The sequence below is a fragment of the Doryrhamphus excisus genome, linkage group LG5 (genome assembly GCF_037039965.1).
Source record: "Doryrhamphus excisus strain RoL-2023G ecotype Guam linkage group LG5, RoL_Dexc_Guam_v1.1, whole genome shotgun sequence".
NCBI lineage: Eukaryota > Metazoa > Chordata > Actinopteri > Syngnathiformes > Syngnathidae > Doryrhamphus > Doryrhamphus excisus.
Genome location: NC_136361.1, coordinates 17,430,278 through 17,449,398, shown reverse-complemented (window position 1 = coordinate 17,449,398; position 19,121 = coordinate 17,430,278). Strand labels below are relative to the sequence as shown.

At 40.8% G+C, this 19,121-nt stretch overlaps 1 protein-coding gene across 1 annotated transcript; it reads left to right on the top strand.

The window, feature by feature from the left end:
* Position 1: 1 nt before the first annotated feature.
* On the top strand, positions 2 to 13,916 carry LOC131105142 (uncharacterized). The gene is made up of 12 exons (XM_058052963.2): positions 2 to 293; positions 5,772 to 5,835; positions 7,019 to 7,039; positions 7,154 to 7,429; positions 9,327 to 9,447; positions 9,665 to 9,840; positions 10,068 to 10,210; positions 11,497 to 11,644; positions 11,745 to 11,926; positions 12,196 to 12,288; positions 12,367 to 12,823; positions 12,894 to 13,916. The coding sequence occupies exons 2-12, from the start codon at positions 5,790 to 5,792 to the stop codon at positions 12,944 to 12,946; spliced, it is 1,716 nt and encodes a 571-aa protein (XP_057908946.2). The 5' UTR covers positions 2 to 293; positions 5,772 to 5,789; the 3' UTR covers positions 12,947 to 13,916.
* The last annotated feature ends 5,205 nt before the right edge of the window (positions 13,917 to 19,121 follow it).

The window sequence follows — 19,121 nt, the reverse complement described above, 5'->3', positions numbered from 1 at the left end:
AGGAGGGAAGGAGAGGGGATTGGTTTGTTGGTGTCCGATCTTTCCCGACAAGAGCCGAGTGTTTCCGAGTGCTGGGCATATTTTGAACGTCTTCCAAATGTTGAGCCGGAGTCGCCGAGTGCAGCCGCAGAAGCAGTAGCATCTCTTGAGGAGGGCGAGCCGTGAAGTAGAGGGAGTGGGAGAGAGACCGGGAGACCCACGTAAGCAGCAGTAAGCAGCACCGCTGGACTTCCTCTGCAGCCTCCTCCAGCATCCTGCATCATCGTCATCATCATCCAGACTGCCTTAACGAGGTATGAGCCGGTTCTCTTCCCCGCTTATAGGTGCTCATGTTCGGTTGACTTGTCTTCAAATGTAGCCGGTGCGTGACGGGTTAAATTCTGCAGCTTTTTCACGCCTTGTGCGTGTGTCTGCTGTCCCGGGCCCTGGAGGGTGGAGGGGACGGGACGGATTGGACTTTTTTAGAAGATTGGGACGTTGAATTAATGGTTTATCATATATTAGTCTAAGTGTTGTATGTTTTGCAGTGTTGTTGGGTGTAATTACATCAGTTCTCCCTGATTTGCTTTAAAAACATACAAAAATTATTTTCAATTGTTCATTGAAATTATGTCCAATTACTAGGTACACTGTAAGGAAAACAAATGTTGCATTTATGTTGTTAACAATACATATTTTGTGTAGTGTTTGCATGCATACCCCATTTACATAGTTACAGAATATAGACATATAGTATATACTAAAGTAATATATGATTTAAACAAAAATACTCTCAGGTGTACCTGAGAAGGTGTCATCCCTCGATTAGATGTATACGTTTAGAATAATGCTCACACTGTACATTTCAGAGCAGCCGTGACCTCCTATAGTGTTTTAGTGTTTGTGTATATGTTCTGTGAAGTCTTAAAAGGCTTAACAGCCTCCATTAGCTGAGAGGACGCTCCATCATCCTGCCTCACTTCCCCCTCGCCGCCGCTGCCGCCGCCTGTGTCGCCACCACTGCAACCCTAGCCTGCAACACTAACCTCATTGCACTGTTGGCTATATTCGCAGCACCTTATAACGCATCACTGCATGAGTGTGTATGTGTGTGTGTGTAACCGTGCTTCAGTTTGGTCAATAATAATATACTGGGTGTTAATGATTCTATATTGCCCCCCCCCCCTCCTACTCCTCCTCATCCTCCTCAAAGTGGCTGATTTGACAGAATGTGACAGGTGCAAGGAGCCTGTCTCATCCTTTAGTTCATCACTTTCACAGCTAGCTCGCCCTAAAAATCAACCTTTTTGCATGCTATATGTTGATTAACCCAACACTATTTTTTCCTCTCCTGCTGTATTCTCCACTCCGCAAAATCGGAATATTGCGACCACATGAAAAAGAAACTCATTCTACTGTATTAAAAGAACTGAAATATTATGAGAATAAATGCAGAATGAGGCCGCAGTGCGTTAGTGAGGTTCCACATGAAATTAATTGGCAACTCTAAATATTCCGTAGGTAGACCGTTTATTCTTTATTCTGCTTTTAACGTTACATAATTGTAGTACAGTAAAGTCTCGTTATATCGATATCAGTTATAACAAATTACTACTTATTACGATACTATGTTCATTTCCCGGCAAATTTCTAGTCTTTTATGATATAATTAGTTCCGTTAGTACGATACCTGGTTATTATGATAATCCGGTTACTACGATGCCCTTTTCATCTCCCGCCAGCCAATTTGGTCTGCTTATATCGATACAAAAGCAGCTTAAATCAATCTTTGCTTAAGGATTTCAATACCAAAAAAGAACACGGCGAACAGCTGCTTCCAGTCAACTTTATTTTTCACACTTCCACCACCAGAGCACAGCACACACACCGATTCCCGCACTTCCTGGTTCACAGGTCATGCTCAACCCGCCCCACATAGCTGGCCAAACACATGCATGTGTTTGGCCAGCTATGTGGGGCTGGTGGTGGAAGTGTGAAAAATAAAGTTGACTGGAAGCAGCCGTTCGCCGTGTTCTTTTTTGGTATTGAAATCCTTTAGCAAAGATTGATTTAAGCTGCTCGACATTGTTCTATACGATAGAACAATGTCGAGTGCATTATTGCCCACTTTTAATGCAGTTCGGCGCAGGATCGGATATATGGATAGTCCGGTTATATCGGTATTTTTTCCGACTCTCGAGAATATCGATATAACGAGACTTTACTGTAGTTGTGAGCTGTACATGTACACACTCCATATTAAATGCCTTCTCCCCATTGCTAATAGTCTGAAACAGAGCCAGACTAGCAAGCTAATGTTATGGTAAGCTAACTAGCCAGCCTTCACCTTGGCGTGCTTCCCTCTTATAAAAGAGAAGATTAGATAGAAGTTAATTGATTTAAAAAAAAAAAAAAAATTTTTACCACTATCTCAGACTGTTTTGACTGTTGACATTAGCAGCAACCTTCTGTCAAGTAAGTAAGACATGTTGGGAAGTACTACATGCTAGCAGAGCTAGCGCTAACGTTTACGTCACTCTTATGCTATTCTGTTGCTCACTAACAGTAGTAGTTTTAAGATATAGAGCACTGGGAAGTTTATTACAATTCTAGAGAGTTTTCCGTGTTTACCTTGATATTTTTTTGCTCCACACGAGTAAAAATGTTTCTCTCCGCCGTGTGTGGACAATGTCCGCTTCTGATTTCTCTGCCACTAATGTGCTGTGACTTGCTTAGCCAATCAGATTGGTCCGTGGGTGGAGCAAAGCAGGACTCAGCATTTGATTAGATTAAGAGATTGACAAAATTAAGAGACAGTCAGTACAATTCATTCATTCATTTTTTTATCGCTTATCCTCATGGGGGGTGCTGGAGCCTATCCCAGCTGTCTTCGGGCAAGAGGCGGGGTACACCCTGGACTGGTCGCCGGCCAATCACAGGGCACATATAGACAAACAACCATTCACACTCACATTCATACCTATGGACAATTTGGAGTCGCCAATTAACCTAGCATGTTTTTGGAATGTGGGAGGAAACCGGAGTACCCGGAGAAAACCCACGCATGCACGGGAGAACATGAACATGCAAACTCCACATAGAGATGACCGAGGGTGGAATTGAAACCAAGTTTCCTAGCTGTGAGGTCTGTACGCTGACCACACAACCGCCGTGCACCCAGTCAGTACAATTAAATCTAATAATTTTATGACTAATGACATGCTTATGAATCTTTTAATTGATTCGGAAAATGCTGCCCGGGATGTTCTGGACTCCTGTTTCTATGCCAGTGTCGTATTAAGCAGAAATGACATGTGATGCCGGTGTTATGTTCCTCTTTAGATAGCTAACTAGTTCAACAGCACCTCTACTGGTTGAAAGCAAGTAACCAACTGCTTCAAGACACTATGAATCAAAGTGATTATCACAACCATCCCTTCTTCCACTTTTCCATTTGTGGGGTCACACAGAGGCAGCTTTGTACGCACACACACAGACATCAGCAGTCACTAAAGGCATTTCCGCCTCTTTAAAGCGACGGACAATGATCTGCCTGTGCTTGTAGATGTTTTGAAGGAACACAGGCTTTGATTATCAGAGTGGGATATAGTGGAAAACGTTAAGAAGGAAGGGAGAGCGATGAAAATAATAATGGAGGACGGGTGATACGGAGCACACTGTGTCTGGCCACTGTGGTGTACTCGAAGATGTGAGAAAGGCAGATACAAGTGGGAAGAAGAATGATGGAGGCCAAAGGAGGGCATGCATGCATGCATTGAGGGAGGCAGGGAGAGAAAATGGCAGATGGTACATTTGTTGTGCTTTGTGTGTGTGCTTGTGCAGCTTCACGCCCCAAAGGATGGCTACGGTGGGCACATCGGTGTGGGCACTGCGTGTTCACTGAGGTGGACCCCTTGTGATGTTGCACACTCAGCATCATCTCACAAAGCAGCCAACAAGTCACTCCGCCGCTACCTCACCGCTTTAATGAAACGCCTATGGCTGCAGGCGACAATTGTTCTGTCTGATGACATTTGCATGCAGGATTAATGATGACCCCAGTGAGTATTTATTTAGCAGTGTGTACCAGGGAAGCTCACAAGTGCTCAACACAATCTGAGGCCTTCTTAGAGCTATTAATGTCCATCATCAAAATCACTCCCTGGAGCCCGCCGTGGTGTAATGGTTAGTGTTCCGGCCTTGGGTTCGACTCTCCACTAGTAAGCACCATCGCTCTTTGTCAGGAAGGGCATCCGGAATATAAAGGGCTTGAGCCAAAAATCAGTATGCGGATCAAAAAGATCTACTGTGGCGACTCTGTAATTGGGAAAAAGCCAAAAGAACAAACAAACATCAAAATCACTCAATGGCCACTACATGAAGTAGGAAAGTTAGACTAGAACTAAGTTCTGCTATTACAACAAACATGAAACAACGATGATTGCTTTTGTGTTTTTCCATGCCATAGCTAATTAACTCAATATTTGATTAAAAAAAATATGATATGCTGTGGATTATGAACATTTTCTTGCAATAGTTACTATATGGTCCGGAAGACCTGGGTTAGAATCTTTGCTTGGACACCTCTGTGGAGTTTCCATGTTTTCACCGTGCGTGGGTTTTCTCTTGGTACTCCGGTTATGAAAAAACTCACTGTGAGCTTGTCAACCCACTGGAAATTGCATTGTCTGACGGTGTCATCTTCCTAAGAACACTCATCACACAGCAACTTAACACTAAAAAGCTGTACCTAATACATATACAAAGTTTAAAATTAAGTTTTCCCATAATGTATTTTGGTTGAGCAACACATTTCATTGGAGGACAGGCAGCATAGTAAATGGATTGACGGCAGAGGAGCCCAGAGGGAGGCTGACGTCATTGCAGTGCCTCAAATGAATGCATTGCTCAGACAGAATGAATTACGGGAAAACTTTAAAAGAGTTATTTTCATTTTGATCTCATATTGGTACGTGTTTTAATGAGGTACACCTGTTGCGTGAATAATATATAATAATATAATAATAACCTCCTGCGATTTCCAATGGGTTGACCAACTCATTGGTGATATGATTAGCACCTGCCAAAAAAGAAAGCTACTGTTTACTCACTGACTATTGTAGTATTTCTCAAGTAAATATTAAAAATTAGCCATAAATAAGGGAGGAAGCCACAGAGTTCAAAGGTTAAATTAGATTAGATTAGATTAGATTAGTGCTTCTCAATTATTTTCTGTCATGCCCCCATTAAGGGACAGATTTTTTTGCACCCCACTGATTTGAAATACTAGAGAAACTGATCATATTTATTTAGTAGCTGCATTTAAATATCCATATTCAAGTTCTGACACTGAGACTTGAGCATTTGTTTTCAGCGGGGGGGATTTAACGCTGCAGTAAAGTAATGATATTACGTCTCCTGTTGTTGACGTTTCTTCTTCACTGTGGATCAATGTCCCTTTTTTTAGAGTACATGGCCATATTTGAACAATGACATTAGAAATGATATTTAATCTTAAGACTGGGCTTTATTTGATCCGTCTTGCTTTCCATTTCCCTTCATTTGTGATGCTGCACAGTGTAATAATGCACTTAGAATGCGGTTTAGTGTCACAGTGGATGCACTACCATCATCAGGTGATGTCATGATATTGGATATTTTTCTCCTACACTGCTGAATATGTTTTTAATGTTGTAACTACCGTATTTAGCTACAAGAGAGCAACAATTATCTCTTAGTTCAACACATTCATAAATAATCCGATTTTGATTGTGTCCTGGTTTTATCTGTAGGTACCGCATAGAGCCAGGATGAGGACAGCCAGTGTGGTCACACTCACTTTTCTGCTTGCCACAGGTAGGAAAGAAAGAGATTTAAAATATTTTTTCCCACAGGAAACATTGGGAATAGGAGTTCCAGTAATTGCCGACTTAATGATTGCAAAAATTCAAACCATTACAATAAAAGCTATATCGGACAAATACTTATGAATTTATCAGTGCTCATGGAAAACCTATTCAAATTTGACTGATACTAATTTTTGAACCAGAATTACTGACTATAAAATGAATTCATTACTTAAATATAAATAAAATATTTCAAGTTAATGAAGATTAAAAAAAGGTTTATGTTTTTTTAAAATGTGGATCAAAGCTTCGGGAACCACTGACCTACAGTGTATTAATGATCTGGATGCTGTTATTGTTCACTACTGCTACACAGGAAGCTAAATAGCTAGTCACCAAGAATGGTTTTTGCTCTCTTCCCTAGTGTTTTGATACGCAATTTCAAGCCTCCAGTTCAGCCATTGGCTTGAATTTCATGAAAAATAAAATTAAAATAATTCGTAATTTGAAGTAAGTGAACCAAAAACTTATAATAAATAGATAATAATTAATACTTTAAACAATAACACCCAATTTTGTTGTGTTTTTGAAAGTTGTAAATATCACTCATACAATATAGTACATCCTTTTCAGAATATTTTTGTACAATCGACTTTACAGACTCTATTGTACTTGTAAAGATGGTATCTTTTTCTTTCTATTGTAATGTACTAGCGTGTTAGCAGTGTAAGGCTACAACAACATAGCACTCATTTATAGGTTTGTCTGGTATCAGGCCAGGTATTATGAATGATACTGGGCCTGATACCAGACAAACCATGTGATGAGCTTATTATCACGTACTATTTAATATTTACTATTATACTAATATTTACTATACTATTTACTATTTAACCGCTGACATGTTGACAGAGCACAGACGGCAGCAAAACAAACGCTGTGTGTTCATGCTCGTGCGCTGTTCTCTGATTGGTTGTTTCACGGGCACGATACCAGAGCAGCGCATTCTGAGTGGACAGCTACGGGGGCTGATACTGGACATGGTTAAACTCTATATTTTATCAGTATCACTGGCCTGGGCTTTGACACAGTATCATTTCGGCCTTTTTCCCGTATCATTCATGGGCGGTTTCTAGGGTACAGGGCCAATTAATATTGTAGTATGTGATAATGTATGTTATTTCCATCCACAGTTCTGTCAGTCTCTGGAAAAGGTAAGTACGACAAGCACGTACCTTCCCTTGTGCTTTACTATGCGGTATCTTCTGTTGCTGTGTATTTTGACAATAATGACTGTGTATTGACCTTTCATCCCTGCTTGGAACCAGTCAATGAAGAAACTATAAAGTTGTTCCACGGTGAGGATTTCCACATCATGCTGCATGCCCACAACCTGGAGGTGATTTTTCACAATAGGTCAGCTCCGCGTTCCCCGGATGTGGTCCTGATGCGGGGCGGCCAGGTGGTCAACAACAGGGCCAAATTTAACACCCACTTCAGGTACCTTATAATTGACGCTGTGGGCGAAAGAGAAGAGGGGGTGTACACCGTGAAGAACCCAGAGGACCCGGAGGACGTCAGACGCATCACTCTTATAGTTCGAGGTAAGGCTGACCTTAAGCTCACTTAGCTAGGGTTGAGTCAGGCGTGGTATCATGTCCATGAGAAAGGAAGTTATTAGTTTATAACTTAAAGCAACTACACAGTGGTTGAGTGGGTAACATACAGGCCACGCAGCTTGGAGACCCGGGTTCGAGTCCCCTCTCGGGCATCTCCATGTGGAGTTTGTGTCATGTTTTCCCCGTGCATGCGTGGGTTTTCTCTGGTTTCCTCCCACATTCCAAAAACATGCTAGGTTAATTAGCGACTCCAAATTGTCCATAGGTATGAATGTGAGTGTGAATGGTTGTTTGTCTATATGTGCCCTGTGATTGGCTGGCGACCAGTCCAGGGTGTACCCCGCCTCTCACCCCAAGACAGCTGGGATAGGCTCCAGCATGCCTGTGAATGATTGAACTTCAAAGCTATGATTTGAGCGTGCAACAGTAGAGCAAACAAGGCCACGCAGCTTGGAGACCCGGGTTCGATTCCTCCCTCAGGCATCTCTGTATGGAGTTTGCATGTTCTCCCCGTGCGTTTTCTCTGGGTACTCCGGTTTTCTCCGACATTCCAAAATGGTATGAATGCGAGTGTGAATGGTTGTTTGTCTATATGTGCCCTGTGATTGGCTGGCGACCAGTCCAGGGGGTACCCCGCCTCTCGCCTGAAGACAGCTGGGATAGGCTCCAGCACCCCCGCGACCTGAGTGAGGATAAGAGGTAGAAAATTAGTGAATGAATGAAGTTGCACTTTTATGAAAAATAAGTCCTAATATTACAGTATTAAAGCACGGCGGTCATGTGGTTAGCGCGCAGACCTCACAACTAGGAGACCCGAGTTCAATTCCACCCTTGGCCATCTTTATGTGGAGTTTGCATGTTCTCCCTGTGCATGCGTGGGTTTTCTCCGGGTACTCCGGTTTCCTCCCACATTCCAAAAACATTCTAGGTTAATTGGCGACTCCAAATTGTCCATAGGTATGAATGTGAGTGTGAATGGTTGTTTGTCTATATGTGCCCTGTGATTGGCTGGCCACCAGTCCAGGGTGTACCCCGCCTCTCGCCTGAAGACAGCTGGGATAGGCTCCAGCACCCCTTGCGACCGTTGTGAGGATAAGCAGTAGAAAATAAATGAATAGTAAAGAAGTTGTGTTTTTAAGAGGAAAAAAATATCTTAAGGGAATAAAGTTAATAATGTTAACCAGAAATGAAACTGATATCTTAGCTAAAAAAATGAATGGGATAGTCTCCAGCATGCCCGTGAATGATTGAACTTCAAAGCTATGATTTGAACGTGCAACAGTAGAGCAAACAAGTGAGGGAGATGATAGGTTTTACTTGTTCGATGCCCATAAACAGGCTCCAAACACATATTACTGTTAACATGAAAGAAGACACAAAAATAAGCAAAATGGGAGATGAATTCAAGCATGGAGGGCAGCAGTGGGTTGAAACCAAGCGTGGATAAAGGCGGCCGCAGTGCAGTAATATGTGGAAGCTGTGCCATATGGAGTGTGTGGTGTGTTGCCAGCTGATGAGGAGGTGTGTATGTTTGTTGTGATCGTGTGTCTTCTCTCTGCGGAGCTGCCAGCCAGTAATTATGCAGCTCTTTAAGCAACAGCCCACTCTTCTGCCTTCCCTGCTGTCTTTACTTCCTCCCTAATTCTAGGACTGACATTTCTGGATCAGTGCTCCCTCACTTCTTGAAAATCTGTTCCCTTTTTTTTTTTGCTGCATCTGTCAAGCTTTTTCCACCCCTCTTCATTCTCTTTCTTGCCTCGACTAGTGATGTCTTACTCCATCACTCGTTCCTACTTAATAGCCAGGCACTTTGCTGCACACTGTAATTATTCACCCTGCTTCCTTTCACTAAAGTGCCAAAAATTCTGCTTTTACTTCCTAGATTGTACTAACGAGCAGACGGTTAAATATGGGGAAAATTACCATATTGCACTGTTGGGGGTGACGGCCCCCATCACTTTGGAGTACAAGCCCAGCGCGGTGGAGGCCAACCTGACAGCCAGGTATACTCACAGAGTTACACCTGACAATATAATGATAATAACGTCAGGCATGTCTAAAGTCCAGCCAGCGGCCATTTGTAATCTGCAGCACATATTTTCATGTACTATGGCATGATCTAAGTATTATTATTACTACTACAAAATGTGTTGTACCTCAATATGACAGGTGTACTCTGCTGTTTACTACTGACAAAAGCGAATCAACCTTCTTTTGCAGACCCGCCCTTGTGCTGCTGACAAGCACGGGCGTGGCCAGAGAAAGCTACCAGGGTCGGATCAGCGTCAATGAAGACCATGTCCTCCTGAAGACAGCGACGGGGGCGGACGAGGGTAGCTACACCATCAGGGACGCCCGAGGCAGTATCAAGAGGAAAGTTTGTCTCCAAGTCATCGGTGAGTGCAAAGTAAAAATGATGACACAATCACAATGGCGCCATTACAGTCTTATTGTTATGTTGTTGTCTTTCCCGCTTGCCGTAATGGCTTCCGAAAGCGGTGATGGTCTCTAACAGCATAAAGTGATTCGCAGCAACGGGCGTCCTGGCTGACGCGCGTGATTCGTAGCTTCATTTCCTGTCATCTCGTGTCCCCCCCCCCCACCCCCACATGTTTTGTTTCAGAGCACCAGAACTTTGAGAACCTGCTTCATGGGGAAAAACTGAAAATAAACCTGATACTTAACAGCTCCTTGGTACACTTGTACTACAGCCCTGATACTGACCACACACCCCGCCTGCTGATGGATAAAGGGGAATTTACACATGTAATTATCCTTTTATTCTTTTTTATGTATTTATTATCATTCATTATGGTATAATAATGTATAGGAAAAATATCATGAAGTTAATTCCAAGACGTTTTTGTGACCACTTTTTTTAAACATAGCAAAAAAACCATCTAATCTGAATCATATTTGTTTGAGGAAAAAACTGTAATAATGCAAGAATAAAGTCATAGTTTTATGAGAATTTTTTTAAAATATTATAGGAATAAAGTCTAATGTTTACAAGAAAAATACCATTATAACAGTGATATGATGAGCCAAAAAATATATAGTTTTAAGAGGAAAAACGATCATAATATAAAAGTTGCACTTCTGGCTGCACGGCGGATGAGCGGTTAGTGTGCAGGCCACACAGCTAAGAGACCCGAGTTCAATTCCACCCTGACCATCTCCGTGTGGAGTTTGCATGCTCCTCGTGCATGCGTGGGTTTTCTCCATTTTCCTCCCACATTCCAAAAACATGCTAGGTTAATTGGCGACTCCAAATTGTCCATAGGTATGAATGTGAGTGTGAATGGTTGTTTGTCTATATGTGCCCTGTGATTGGCTGGCCACCAGTCTAGAGTGTACGCCGCCTCTCACCCAAAGTCAGCTGGGATAGGCTCTGAACCCCCTGCTGTCCTAGTGAGGATAAGCGGTAGAAATTAATGAATGAATGAAGTTGCACTTTTATGAAAAAAAAATCCTAATATTACAGTAAAGAAGTCATGTTTTTAAGAGGAAAAAAGTTTATCTTAAGGGAATAAAGTTGACGTTAACCAGAAATGAAACTGATATCATAAAAACATAGGTATATCTTAGCTAGAAAAATTAAGTTGGAATGTTATGAGAAAAAACTCATAGTATGGGACTTAAGTGACATGAATAGCCCGCACGGTGGGCGAGTGGTTAGTATGTTGGCCACACAAAAATTCCTACACTCATTCATTGTCTACCGCTTATCCTCACGAGGGTCGCGGGAGGTGCTGGAGCCTATCCCAGCTGTCTTTTGGGCGAGAGGCCAATCACAGGGCACATATAGACAAACAACCATTCACACTCACATTCATACCTATGGACAATTTGGAGTCGCCAATTAACCTAGCATGTTTTTGGAATGTGGGAGGAAACCGGAGTACCCGGAGAAAACCCACGCATGCACGGGGAGAACATGAACACAAAAATGTATTTTTTAATATTCTTGCATTGGATCTCAATAGATTGTACATAATGTAATCAGTGAGCATATACGCTGTATAAAAAGAATACATGTGGTTTGACTGTAGGCCCAAACAGAGCTGGGCTTTGAAGGTCGCCTGTCCTTGGAGGGGTCACAGGTCATCTTGGAGAAGGTCAAGCGTTCTGATGAAGGTCTGTTCAAAGTTACTGACATTCTGGGATTCCCTGTGTCCAACATCCACTTGGAACTCAAACGTAAGAGTCAACCGATTTTGTCAGGAAGTACAAGAACAAAGTACAAGAAAGTTCAGTTGGCTTATTGACTTCTGAGTCTTTTCTTATTGACTCTTTGCAGCCTACAAGTTGGAATCTCTTTATGTGGCCATCATCGCCCTACTGGGCCTGCTGGTCTTCCTCCTGCTGGTCTGCCTGCTGTCCTGCCTGATCAAAGTCAAGAAGAGGGCCAAGAGGGCCGCCGCCTTGGAAAAGATTGCCCAGAATGCTGGCAAGGAAGACGAGGGAGAAGCCTTCAGACAGGTTGGACAGACTGTTTAAATAGCTGGGGATGCTATTTATCTTGGCCTAAATGGGGAGAAAAACAAGAATATAGCAGTGAAGTCACTTTTTCTTTGTTTTAAACAAAAATAAGTATAATTGTTGGGAGAAAAAAAAAATTTTGGACTAATAATAGGCCATAGTCATAGTGAGGGAGCAATATTTGAACCACGTTATAGTGAGGGACTATGAATAAAAACAATAATAAAAAAGTTGAATGTAAGTATTTTGGTTTCATTTTCATTTCAAAGGTGGTAAAGAACATCACCAAACTTAGCGAGGAATCCAAGCATTCCCAGGCGGACAACACGGAGAAATCTCAGAGCACTGAGGTGGACATTAAAGTAAGATGTTTAAGGACCAGGAATCAGGAATAATTAATGTATTCCCAGGATTCTCATCTATTGATTTTATGGATACAGGGTCTGGAGGTGTCTTCTAAAGAGGTCGGCATTGGTAACCTCGATACCAGTGATTCCGGTGTTGGTTTTAATACCGCTCTCCCGCTGGACACTGACACTGACGCCCCGGACCAAATCCCTGACTCGGAGGCTGTGAGCATCTCTGTTCCCCCGGAGACCAAATCACCGGCCGCTATGGAAGTAAAAGCAAGCCCACTAGCTGAAACCAAAGCAGTCCCCGAGATCAAGAAGACCCCCGATCATCAGTCAGTTAACTTGGACGTGCCCAAACCAGCAGACGTAAAACCCAGTCCAGCTTCAAGTCCGGAACCCATGAATGGCGTCAGTCCAGCTGATCAGAAACCTGCTGCCACCCTAAAAGCCACCAGCCCAGCAGCACCAGAATCTAATAACATTCCCTTTGCAACTGATCCAATCGAGAACTCCGTGCCGACACCACCGGAACCCGTCCCAAATTGTACGTCATGACATTAAGTCCCATAACATAATCACAAATAATCATCCTTGTCTCTAATTTTCCAACACAGGCACACCCGAGCCAGGCCCGGATCAAGCGGATCTTATCGGAGGCACCGCCTAAAAAAGAGCAAAGTGAATCCGGGATGAACCAAAGTGGGTAAATACGAAGATCCCACCATCACCACCACTTTAGAACTATAGGATACCCTACAAATACCCAAGGGGAACATCACCCTGCAGATCCTCACCGTGTACCATCACTTTCTAAACCAACAGTACAGAGCAGTGTGTAAAGTTATTAATATCTTAAAGTTAATATTATTTTATCTCACAGAAACCTTTGGATTGTTAGACATCTAAAGTGGGGTACACACACGTAGAGTATAACCCATGTTTTAATGACGAGTGGCAGTAAATGGAAAATGTTTATTAACATATATTTGTATCATTTTCAGAGCAGATAAGGAAGTGTCAATTCAATTCAATTTTATCATCGTTCATATTTTTTTTTTTATGTGTGTGCCCCGCTTTAGCTGCACATTTCTTGCAGCCTTTTATCTTTTATAAGATGTAAAAAGAAAAGTGCCAGACTGCAAATGAAATCCTTTGCAGTGTTTACAATTACAAAGTACACATAAGGTATCTTCTAAAGGTATTTCACATCTACTATTTGGCGTCACCGTAACACTGAATGCCTATTTACTTACTAGCATGCAAAATATGCAAAACAACAACAAAAAAAAAAAGCAGCTCTTTTTTGATGTCAACATCACCCCACGTTAACATGATATGCAATCACATTTACCAAACAATATGTTATGTAGAACTTTTAAACACAGCCATTATACCATCGCCACTGTTAGTTAAATGCTGCATTCACGGCTACTGGGAAATAGGAAATATTGTGTTTTTACAGGACTGTGATTAAACCTAATATTTGTTTTTATTTATAACAGAGTATGGCATAAATAATGAACAAATTACACAAATATCCATATATATATATATATATATATACACTGTATATCGATCGCTATCTCTCATGGCACCGTATTGCTATACCAACAACAGATATTGATTGATTATCATGATGTCAGTCGATTATCACTTATTGAGTGTCCTCATTTAGTGTTTTCCCACAATTTTATCACAGAAAAGAAGTGGTGCACTGAGATATGATAATATGATATGATATAGTATATATAATCCTTCATATTTTTTTGAAGAATGCATCAAAAGTGTGTTTTGTTTAGTATTGTAAATGAAATATGAAGGTCATGAAGCCATGTTGTCCCGTTTCCGATAAAACCGCAGCCATGCTAGGCCGTTGTTGTTTACACGCTTGTACTATCCAATCCAAAACACACCCCAAAGGATGCTGATTGGTCTGTTGGTTTTTTGGGTGATCAATAACAATATTTGTTTTATTATTTTTGTTATTCCCTTTTACTTGTTGTTGCTTCTTTTAGGCTTTATTTTTCTTAAAAAAAAAAAACCCCAGACAAGTCATCCTTTATATTGTAACTCAGGGGGTTCTCAACCATTTTGACTAAAATAATTATAGTTTTTCAGTTTTTCAGTTCCGCCCCTTTAAGATGTATTCAAAAAGCATAACAGAACACACAAATAATTAACGACCCTCCATTAATGTATCCATTAGTGCCAAAAAAAATACAAATACATGCAGTTTATGCGGGTGACAAAGGCCAGTGCTTGTATATTACATAATAACACATTATTTCTATATTGATAATGACTTCTACATTTGACCTGGCTCAGCCCTGACCACACCCGACTGGTTGGGAACCCCCTCCCCCCTCCTGCAAATGACATATTCAATGTATCCAAAATAGTATTTTGTCATCGCTCCAGTTTATTCAGTTAACACAATCTTGCTACAGATATGTGTGTAGTCATGTGACTAACACATGCCTCTACCTCATGAAAAAATAATGACTGTCCGATTTGGGTGTATTGATATTGACCAAAAAAAAAAGGATTAATAGTAGAAGCACAGAAAAAGAACAATTATAGATCAGTGAAATACGGAAAGTAAGAAAGAATATGAGACAATAATTCAGCATTTACATACTAAAGCCATAATATTTACCTGAAGGTTCCTAAATACAAACTGATCGACTCAAAAATATGTAATACAAATGGTGCCTCTATGCTTAATGGCCAACTGTGTTCTATGAATGGACAAAAGCCTCGCATTCTGGCTAAAATTAACTAACTAATTAATTAATCAGTGGAACAAAGATGCGAACACACACTCCAGCCTTGTAAATAATGCATGTGTAAAGCCCTTTATTAACCCGCTAATTAAATTTTGTGTAAGGAATGGTTATTGTATCATACTAAAAAAAAATAAAGAAGAATTAAAATTTCTCACCAATCGGAATATTTAAAAATATCTCTCTCTCATGCTATACTATACCAACTAATACACACTAATGCATCAAGCTGATTTAAAAGGTAAACAATGACATGTATAGAGTATATATCTGCTGTTTTCAGGGTTCTTATCTGATATTATTGCAAGCTTGCTCGCAGTATTCCCATGTTGTGTTCAAATGTACCTGATGCCACTGAATGCAGCATGGCCACAGAAAACATGCAGGCTTTTTTGTCATCGTACACTTTATATACAGTATATGTGTGGGTGTGTTCATCACAGCAGTGATAAAGATGTGTGTGTTTTGCCTGTAATACATGCTTGTGTTTAGTGCACTTTCATCTGTGTGTGTGTGTGTGTGTTGTGTGTGTGCGCGAGGTGTCGATGTGTGTGAAGAAAAGCAAGTGCTATGTTCCACAAGTTATGAGTGTTAATGTGCTCACAGATGTAAAAAAAAACAACACTAAATGTTGTTGTTTACTTTTATTTTTAGTGTTGTCAATGTATTGGATCGACAGGCTTCTTTTCTGTCTGTTACCGGTGCGTTTACGTACATATTACATAATACTCACAAGCCAAAACATAAGGTACACCTGCAATTTTCTGGGGGTAAAGTTTGCACCGATGACCGCCATATTTGGCCACTACATGTTCTAGACCTGTGATTTTCAACCACTGTGCCTGCGGCACACTAGTGTACCTTGAGAAACCGTCAAGTGTGCCGTGAGGAATTATCCAATATCACTTTTTATAGTTAACATTGATTAATCATCATTTGCAAATATTATGTCAATAGCCATGAATATATGGACCCAAATATTACAATTGCATTTGGTATATTTGCTCAAACGGAAAGAATTGAACAGGAATGGAATATTCCTTTCCCCAATCCAATTCAGGTATCTTGTACCCGCTCAAACGGAAATTTGTCAGACTACGTTCTTCTTCGTGGTGTTTTTCTTCTTCTGTTGTTTATTGGCGGTTGGCAAGCAGCTTTCGTGTGCATCTGTGAAACAGAATCTAAACCAGGGGTCGGGAGCCTTTTTGGCTACGAGAGCCATGAAGACCAGATATTTTAAAATGTGTATCTGTGAGAGCCATATACATTTTTTTAAACATTGAATGCAATAAAATGTGTGCATTTTTATGTAAGACCAACAGTTTTAGATATAATGGGCTCTAATTGTGTAGACCAGGCACACTACCCCACGCCAATGGGGTGTGGCCAGCACACTTTCGTGAGCAGCGCAGTGTCTAATAATAAATCAAATACTTGTTGCCATTAATACAACTTCTGCTGCTGCATAGTTTTGCACCATACTCAGTATATTTCATTCTTTTGGCCATCTTTGCCAGAAGGCTTGGTTCTGCAGCTTTAGCTAGGTGACTATTTGACTAAAGGAGAAAAGTTTATATTTACATGTTGACATCTCAATGACCGAGGTAGACTACCGCATTACCCAGTAATAATCGAGTTTTGGTGTTTGACCTGGAAAATATCAGGAAAGATAGATATGGTCGGTCGTATTGCAGTAGAAAATAGATGGACGAATTAAAATGCATAAAAAAGTTGTTGATTTTTAATATTATTTTTAACAGTCATTTCTGTGATGTTTACTTTAAAATGTTAGCAAAAATACATTTTTATTGTGGTAAGAAATGCTTGAGAGCCAGATACAGTCATCAAAAGAGCCCTACCTGGCTCCCGAGCCATAGGTTCCCTACCTCTGACCTAAACCCTTCTATACGCCATTCACAAGTCCAGTTTTATTAAAAAAGAAAATATATATCTATATAAAACATGTCCCGAGTTTAATTATAAAATATTAGCAAGATTGATCCCGGGTGCGTTCTTTCAGCGCATGCTGATATGATACAGTAAACCTCGGATATATCGGACTCAGATATATCGGAAATTCGCTCACAATGGACAGATAAAAAAGAACCAATTTTTCTGTAATGCATTTCCAATAAAAATTAATTGCATATATCGGATTTTTCATAATGGATTTCACCTATTTCTGACAAAATCTCCAGTCCCGTTCCAATTTCCCTTGCATACGTATATCGTCGGATGGCCGCATCGTGTCTTTCTCCTGGCTCCAGATTTAGGACAAATATAAAAGTGAGTGACGTCAATAATACTAGCACAGCAGTGAATGAGATCTTAACCTCACTATTGGAAATAACGTAGGCCTGACGGGCGTAACAGGGCCTAGCTTAATTAACAATTTGTTATGCTCAGAGTCCAATAAAGTTAAATTCTCATTACCGTACGTCTCTTTTCATTGCCCAGTCCAGGTACATTGGAAACATAGTCAAGGAAGTGCCTTTTTATAACGGATAAAATCCGATTTACGCATATACCGGATATAAACCCGATACAGTAAAGTCTCGTTATGTCGATATCGGTTAAAACGAATTACTACTTATTACGATACTATTTTCATTTCCCGGCAAATTTCTAGTCTTTTATGATATAATTAGCTCCGTTAGTACGATACACGGTTATTATGATAATCCGGTTACTACGATGCCCTTTTCATCTCCCGCCAGCCAATTTGGTCTGCTTATATCGATACAAAAGCAGCTTAAATCAATCTTTGCTTAAGGATTTCAATACCAAAAAAGAACACGGCGAACGGCTGCTTCCAGTCAACTTTATTTTTCACGCTTCCACCACCAGAGTGCAGCACACACAGCGGAAAACACCCGTCCCTCGCGCCTACCCCTCCGGGTGGCAACACCTTCCCTATCGATAGTTCCGGGGTGAATTATGTCCCGGTAACCGGTAATCACTACAGCGTAAGTTTATTTTTATTTACTGTAGTACAAAATTTATTGTAGTACAAATGCTAGATACGCAATCCATGAACTCAAGGAGAAAATTACATGCCATATCAAAGATCCGCCCACTTTTAATGCAGTTCGGCGCAGGATCGGATATATGGATAGTCCGGTTATATCAGTATTTTTTCCGACTCCTGAGAATATCGATATAACGAGACTTTACTGTATATGCGTAAAACGGACATTTTCCAGTATACGCATATAACGGATTTCGCTTATATCGGACAAAACCAGTGGGAACAATTGAATCCGATATATCCGAGGTTTACTGTATAACGTAACATGCAGCTCCAGACGTTCTTCAGTTTTAAAAATGGAGGCGAACAATCGGCATTGGACTGCTAAGCAAAGTTTGTTTTTGATTCAAACTAAATTTTAAGACTGGACAGAAGAAAAATTGACAATACAGAGTTATTCCAACAAGTGAAAGAAAAACTCGGGAAAGCCGGTATCACGTGATGTTGATATTTACGTTTTACCGCACATGACCCATTGACTATTCTGGTTGATTTTCACGGTGCATGTAGACAAGAGATTGGAATATTCCTTTCCATGGATACCATTGCTTCCCGAAAGGTCATTTGGAAAACGTGGCTACTGTCGAGTGTCTGTGGTGTAAAGACTGGCAGAGCAATGTAATATTGGTCCGTGTGGCAACACCTACCTTGTTCCTCCGATACTTATTGATGCACAAGTGAAGTCATGGTGACATTTTGTAACATTTTTGGATAGTGGTGTGCCAGATTTTTCCAATGTGAAAACGTGCCGTGGCTCAAAAAAGTTTGAAAAACACTCTTCTAGACAAATGGACACTGCCAAATTGTGAAGACTGTAGATGTAACGAAGACTGAATCAACAGTGCCTCTGCTGGTTGTAGCCAAGTGGTGCACTCCATCTTGCCCACCATGTAAATGATTTCATATTAAAGGTCCCCTATTATAGTATTTTCACCATCCATCCATCCATTTTCTATACTTATATCTATGCCTCAACAATTGATTGAGATAATATCTTTTGTTGCTCATAAACAGGCTTTGGAGACGCATAG

Excerpts from the sequence above, each read along its gene's own strand:
- LOC131105142 (XM_058052963.2), top strand. The coding sequence starts at position 5,790 with ATGAGGACAGCCAGTGTGGTCACACTCACTTTTCTGCTTGCCACAG. Across the intron at positions 9,448-9,664 it reads GAGGCCAACCTGACAGCCAG|ACCCGCCCTTGTGCTGCTGA; the intron begins GTATACTCACAG and ends CTTCTTTTGCAG. Across the intron at positions 9,841-10,067 it reads AGTTTGTCTCCAAGTCATCG|AGCACCAGAACTTTGAGAAC; the intron begins GTGAGTGCAAAG and ends GTTTTGTTTCAG.